Here is a 6,586-nt window from a genome sequence, read left to right on the forward strand (position 1 = left end):
AAATTGAACCAATCCGGAGCCAACTAATTCAGTGGCTGTGGATGTGTCACCGTTTATTTTACGTAAAGTAGTTTTGACGGTCCGGACTGAGCGTTCGGCCTGACCGTTGGAAGCCGGGTGGTAAGGCGCAGTAGTAATGTGACGTATCCCGTTATTTCTGGTGAAGGTGGAGAATTCCTCGCTGGTAAAACAAGGGCCGTTGTCCGTAACCAATGTTGGTATCAAGCCCAAACGCGCCATGTGACTTCGTAAACATTGTATGACAGTGATTGTGCTAGTCGATTTCGTGACATCTACCTCAAGCCACTTAGAAAAAGCATCCACTATTATAAGCAAATACCGCTCTTCCAGTGGACCTGCAAAATCTACATGGACGCGGCGCCACGGGGCGTTTTCTTTCGGCCAACTGCTGTATGTCTTTGGTGGTGCAGGGGCGTGCATTCTGCAAATTGTACACGAATGAGAAACACGTTCAATGTCCGAATCGATGCTGGGCCACCATACTTTGGCACGAGCTAACTCCTTCATGGGACGGGCCCCCTGGTGCGTACTGTGTAACTCCGAGAGGATGTAACCGCGTAATGACTCCGGGATTACAACTTTGTTAGCCACTATGAGTATGTTATGTAACGTAGATAATTCCGTTGAACGTTTGTGGTAAGGTCGTAAAACGTCCGATATTTGGTTAAGAGGTGGTCAACCTTCGACGGTGAATTGTAACACGGCAGAAAGAATCGGATCTCTATGGGTGTGTTCGGCCATTTGAACAACATCAATCGGAAGAGCAGAATTGTTGCGTAGTAGGAGGACGAGCTCGGTGGGAAGCGGTGGTTCATGATCTGGGGTAGGTATTGGTAATCTACTAAGGGCATCGGCGTTGCCATGTAATATGCCTCTTTTATATACTATTTTGTAATCGAATCCTGATAATAACAAAGCCCAACGTTGTAATCGGGCAGCCGCTGTTGCTGGTACAGGCTTGTCCTCCGAGAACAAAACAATCAATGGCTTGTGATCGGTAATGAGAGTAAATCTTTTTCCAAGAAGGTAGTCCCGAAAGCGTGTGACAGCGAAAACTATGGCCAAAGCCTCTCTCTCAATCTGACTGTATTTTCGCTCTGTGGCGGACAAAGATCGCGACGCAAAAGATATGGGCCTTTCCACGCCATCAACGATGTGAGAAATAACAGCACCCAAGCCCACGGGCGAAGCTTCACATGCCACAATAACTTCTTTGTTGATATCGAAATGAATTAGCATGTTGGAAGATGTTATGGCGTGTTTAGCCTTGAGAAAAGTGTCTGCATGAAGCTTGGTCCATTGCCAACGGGTGTTTTTGTTGAGCAAGTGATATAGAGGTGATAACATAGTGGAGTAATTGGGTAGAAATCTTGAATAATAATTTATTAGTCCCAAAAAGGAACGAAGTTCCTCGAGCGTCTGCGGAGTGGGGGCATTTTGTATCGCCTCCAACCTGTTTTCTTGCGGGTGTAGCCCCTGTGAATCCAATTTGTAACCCAAAAAGTCGATAGTCGATTGTAGGAACTTGCATTTGTCCTTATTGAGTTTAACGTTCACGCGTGCAAATGTACAAAGCAATTTTTCCAACTTTTCAAGATGATCATCTTCGGATAATCCGCCAAGCAAGATGTCGTCCTGGAAAGGAACACAGCTGGGGTGATCCTGTACCAATGTATCCATATAGCGTTGAAAAATAGCGGAAGCCGAAGAAATGCCGAAAGGCATTCTTGTGTATTTGAAAAGTCCCTTTGTGGTGTTGATGACGACAGCATTACTAGAATCTTCATCTAAGGCCAACTGGTTGTATGCGTTGCGCATGTCTAGCCTGGAAAAAACAGTGCAACCCGCTAGTTTCGCAAAAATGTCGTCGGCGCGAGGTAATGGGTATTGGTCGGTATCAATTATTTTGTTGGTGGTGACTTTAAAATCACCACAAATTCGTACGGTGCCGTTAGGTTTCATAATTGGAACAATTGGTGTCGCAAAGTCGGCATGCGAAACAGGAGTGATAATTCCTTCGTCTTGTAAACGGCCGATTTCCGATTCAACCTTGTCTTTCAGATGGTACGGTAAGGAGCGGGCTTTGTGAAAACGAGGCAATGATGCATCTTTGCGAAAGAGGAATTTGACCTTGATATCCTTGATATGACCATTGCCCGGCTCAAAAGGACCCTTATGACGTAGGAGTACAGCAGCCAATTTGTCCTGGGATGAACGAAGGTGAAAAATATTGTCAGTGGTACGAGACAACATGCGGAATGGTGAAAAGATCCAACTACGACCGATAAGGTTAGTTCCTGGGCCACGGAAAAAATAGATTGGCAAGTTCAATGTGATGTCGTTGTGCGTCACTGTGACGACAGCCGTTCCTTTGATACTGACCATGTGTCCAGAAAAAGATTTAAACGCCACATCAGCTGGTTGCAATGGCGTTTGCAAATGTAAACGGGTCTCGAGTTCATCAGAGATTAACGTGTGCCCAGATCCGGTGTCCATTTCGAAAGTGATCGGTACGTTGTTGACTCGACATGTGACAGTTAGTGGAGGTGGGTAAGAAACAGAAGACTTTACATGGAATATATCGTATTCGGGGTGGTACACGGTGGAGATACTGTTGGCGTTGGTGTCGGATCTGTCTTCTTGGGAATCAGCTATGTGATTGGTATTGGAGGTGAAATTGTGTATGTTGGAAGAGCTACGGTAGTTACTTGTCGAGTCATCGGAAACCCTAGTGATTGGACGCCGAAAGCTTGTATCTTGAGTATGGCTACCACCTCTACTGGAGCCATGAACGAAGGCATTTCGTGGGTTAGGCATGGGAGTTTGTCTTTTATTGTTCGCGGCACGTTTGCGGCACGCCCGAGCAATGTGTCCTTTGATATTGCAGTAAAAGCACGTGTCATTCAGAAATGGGCAATCCCAAGCGGCGTGTCGGTTGTCATTGCAACGGTTGCATGGTTCCTTCAGTTGTGAGGAGTTACGGCCTTGCAAAGAGCTAGAAGTGGATCTGGAACGTGAGTTAGTTGCACTAGAATTCAATCGTGAGTTATTCTGAGGGTGCGATTGTGATATTTTGTTAATCGTAGGATCATCTGGACTGTGTTTTCGTATCTCTTCAGATTCTCTGTCTACAATTTCGACCGATTGAGCGATGGTGATGCATTTTTGCAAATCTAAAACACGCTCTGTTAACAATTTCTTCTGAATAGCATCATTGTTAATACCCAAGACAATACGATCCCTGATCATAGATTCCAATGTGGCCCCAAAATTGCAGAACTCAGCTCTTCGTCGTAGTTCAGAAACGAAAATAGCAACAGACTCACCCGATTTGCGCTCGTGTGTGTAGAATTTACAACGGGCAGCAACTTCGTGAGGTATTGGTTCAAAATGTGCTGTTAAAGAAGCCACCAGTTGATCGAAAGTTTTATCCGTTGGTTTCTCAGGCGAGATTAGGCTGCGTAAAAGAGAATAGGTCTTGGTGCCCAGTACTGTCAACAAAATAGCACGTTTCTTGTCTTGCATGGCTGTAATGGCATTCTGGTTGGTGACAGCATTTGCGGAATTAATTACTGCAGCAGGCACTGTAATATCGTGAGCCAGAAAAAATTGCTCCAACCTTTCGGCATATATAGACCACGGTTCAGATTCATCATCGAAAGGAGAAAATTGTCCATATATGGAAGACATGTCCAACGTTGTAAGCCTTGGCTGATAATGGAAAAGGAAGAAATCGGGCCAAGCGTTGCAATAAAATGTTCGTAAATATTAGAAATACTTCGCTATATCTCCGTCGCCAATTGTTAGGTCTTGTAAGTATAAAACAAAAACTAGTTTGCTCGTGAATAAAACTTTTATTCCCGCAGATCTTTTGTTGTAACTCTTTGGATCCTTTCCCTCCAAGAGTGACGTTTCTCATGCCCCCTCACGTGTAATCTTTACATCGAAAAAGGCGCGCCAAATACAAAATCAAATAAAGCAATTATGCCCTTGATAATTGTTCAAAACCTAACATAGTCCATAATTAAACTAAAACTTGTCAGAAGGCTTCCCTAGGCTGGTCTCTAATAGATTTTAATAGAGGGACTAGGAAGTTAGCTGAATGGTGGAAGAAATTCTGATGTACAGTGTTTTGGGTGCACCATACACTGCAAATTTGTGCTCCCATGTGATCTTGTAATGTGTCTATGTGAACTCACAATGTTCTTAAAAATCATTTTGTGTTCTTCTTGTAAACCATGGTGTTCTTTAAGTGTTCAAGTGTTCTAAAATTGTAGAATTAAAACTTTCAGAACACTTTACATTTCAAGAACGTTTGGTTCGCAAATCAAGAACACTATTCTTTCAAAGTGATCTTGAGATGTCTCTAGTTTTTCATATTACACAGGTAAAACGAGTTAAGGTTTTGAACACATTTTAATGTTCAAAACTTTTTGATTCAGAATATTAAATTTTTCATTTTAAATACTTTAAATTTAAACCACTGGCAGCTCTATTACATTATTTTTGTGTTTTGCACTAAAATTAGTTGAGAAATAGCTGAGGCTGTGAGCGACCAAAATAATCTAATACTGCTTGCAGTGGATAACAAAAAGTATAGAAAAAAACAATTTGGTTTGTAATGGTCAAGTACTGCCACCAGGTGTTATTTCTCAACTATTCAAAGTGCGAAACACCAAAATAATCTAATACTGCTGCCAGTGGATAACAAAGAGTATGGGAAAAAAAAATTATGGTTTGTAATGGTCAAGTACTGCCACCAAGTGTTATTTCTCAACTATTCAAAGTGCGAAACACCAAAATAATCTAATTCCCAGCTGCCAGTGGGTAACAAAAAGTATAGGAAAAAAACAATTGGATTTGTAATGGTCAAGTACTGCCACCAAGTGTTATTTCTCAACTACTCAAAGTGCGAAACACCAATATAATCTCATACAGCTGGTTGCAGTACCAGACTTTCTAGACTTTTATGTAATCCACTGGCAGCTGTATTAGATTATTTTGGTGGGTCTTTTTGGGTTAATTTGCTGTACCTTGGGTAACTTTTGTTTGACCCTGGGCGGGGGGTTATTATTTGAACCAAACTTTGTAATTTTTCCTCTTTTTTTTCAAATTTTTGGACTGGAACAATAAGGACCTATATTTTGGTTCAAATCTGAGCCATTTTTGGTTAAATTTGACCTCGCTTTTTTTTAGAGTGTGTACCTCAGAATTCTGAGTGCGACCTAATTCTTACTAAAAAGTAAAAACCCTTAAAAGTGGCCATGGGAAGCCACTTCGCACATGTAGCTACAAAGATATAACCCTGGAAAAAGAATTTTCACTCGGCTATACCTCAATTTTTGATGGTACCTAATTCCTACTAAAAACCCTTAAAAGTAGCTATGGGAGGCCATTTGGCACATGTAGCTGCAATGATTTAACTCTGGGAGAATTGTTTGCACTCGACTGTATCTCAGAATTCTTGGTGAAGTCTTATTTCCTATAAAATCCCTTTCTGAATCAAATTAAAATAGGTTTTTTTATTTAAACAAATGGAATTAACATTTTCTTAAATTTATCTCTATTTCAAATTAAAATTGTTTTTTTTATTTAAACAAATAAAATTAAAATTTCATTAAATTAATTTTCATTTTTATTTGTTATTAAATGTAAATAAAATTCCTTTAAATTGATTTTTATTTATTTGTAATTAAATGTAAATAAAATTCCATTAAATTCATTTTTATTTTTCCTGGAACATTTTAAGTGCACTACCAAAAACAACATCTGTAGAACACTTTATGTGCTCTTAAATTGGGAATTTAAGAGCACCATACACTTTCAGAACATATTAAGTTCACTTTAATAGCAAACTTTTAGATCATAAGAACATTTTTAGTTCATCTAATGTGAACGTTTTAAGAACGTTGAAAAGTGCTAAGAACATGATTAGAGCACTTTTAGGTCACTTTGTATGTGTTCTTCAAACATTCCTGAAGTGTATGTGATCTTAAATCTATACCGTTCTAGGTGATCTTAATGTGTTTTTATTGTGTTCTTTAAATGTACCTCAAATTTGCAGTGTAGCGAGATAAATGTGGATTAAAAAACTTTGTTATAGCCAAGGCATTTGTGGATGATAGTTCTGTCGCTTCCACAAATTTTGAGAAATAGTCGACCAATTTTGTTTTTTATTTATTTATTCAATTTCTGTTACATGAATTTAATTATCCCCACATAAGTTTGTAGGTTGTTATTTTTTTTATTTTTTTACATATTATTTTAAATATTTCATAGAGTTAGAAACTTCACTAGAAAATTATACCTGTCCATATTTTTAAAAACATAAATAAGGCTTACAAATTTATGTAACTGTTCAACAGACAAAGTTTTTAAGTCTTTATACAACAAAAAAAGTTGGGTAATTAGTCATTAGTTGAAGATAAAATATTGTTAAGCCGTGATTTTTCATCGTTAAATGAGCTAGGGTTAATTTTAATAAAAATATGAAGTTAAGTGCTACTAATTAGGCTTTCACAAGCCAAGGGGATGAGTGTTTAGTTAAGTTATAAACTTTCAAAGC

The 6,586-nt window shown here is 39.2% G+C and overlaps 1 protein-coding gene across 1 annotated transcript; it reads right to left on the minus strand.

Annotated features, from left to right (window-relative positions):
• Window positions 1-696: 696 nt before the first annotated feature.
• Window positions 697-3,711, minus strand: LOC149933267 (uncharacterized). The gene has a single exon (XM_090157254.1). It carries the CDS (start codon window positions 3,709-3,711, stop codon window positions 697-699), a length of 3,015 nt encoding a protein of 1,004 aa, XP_090013380.1.
• Between the last annotated feature and the right edge of the window lie 2,875 nt (window positions 3,712-6,586).

The sequence above is a fragment of the Leiobunum rupestre genome, chromosome 8 (assembly GCF_980474605.1).
Source record: "Leiobunum rupestre chromosome 8, qqLeiRupe1.1.hap1, whole genome shotgun sequence".
Taxonomy (NCBI): domain Eukaryota; kingdom Metazoa; phylum Arthropoda; class Arachnida; order Opiliones; family Sclerosomatidae; genus Leiobunum; species Leiobunum rupestre.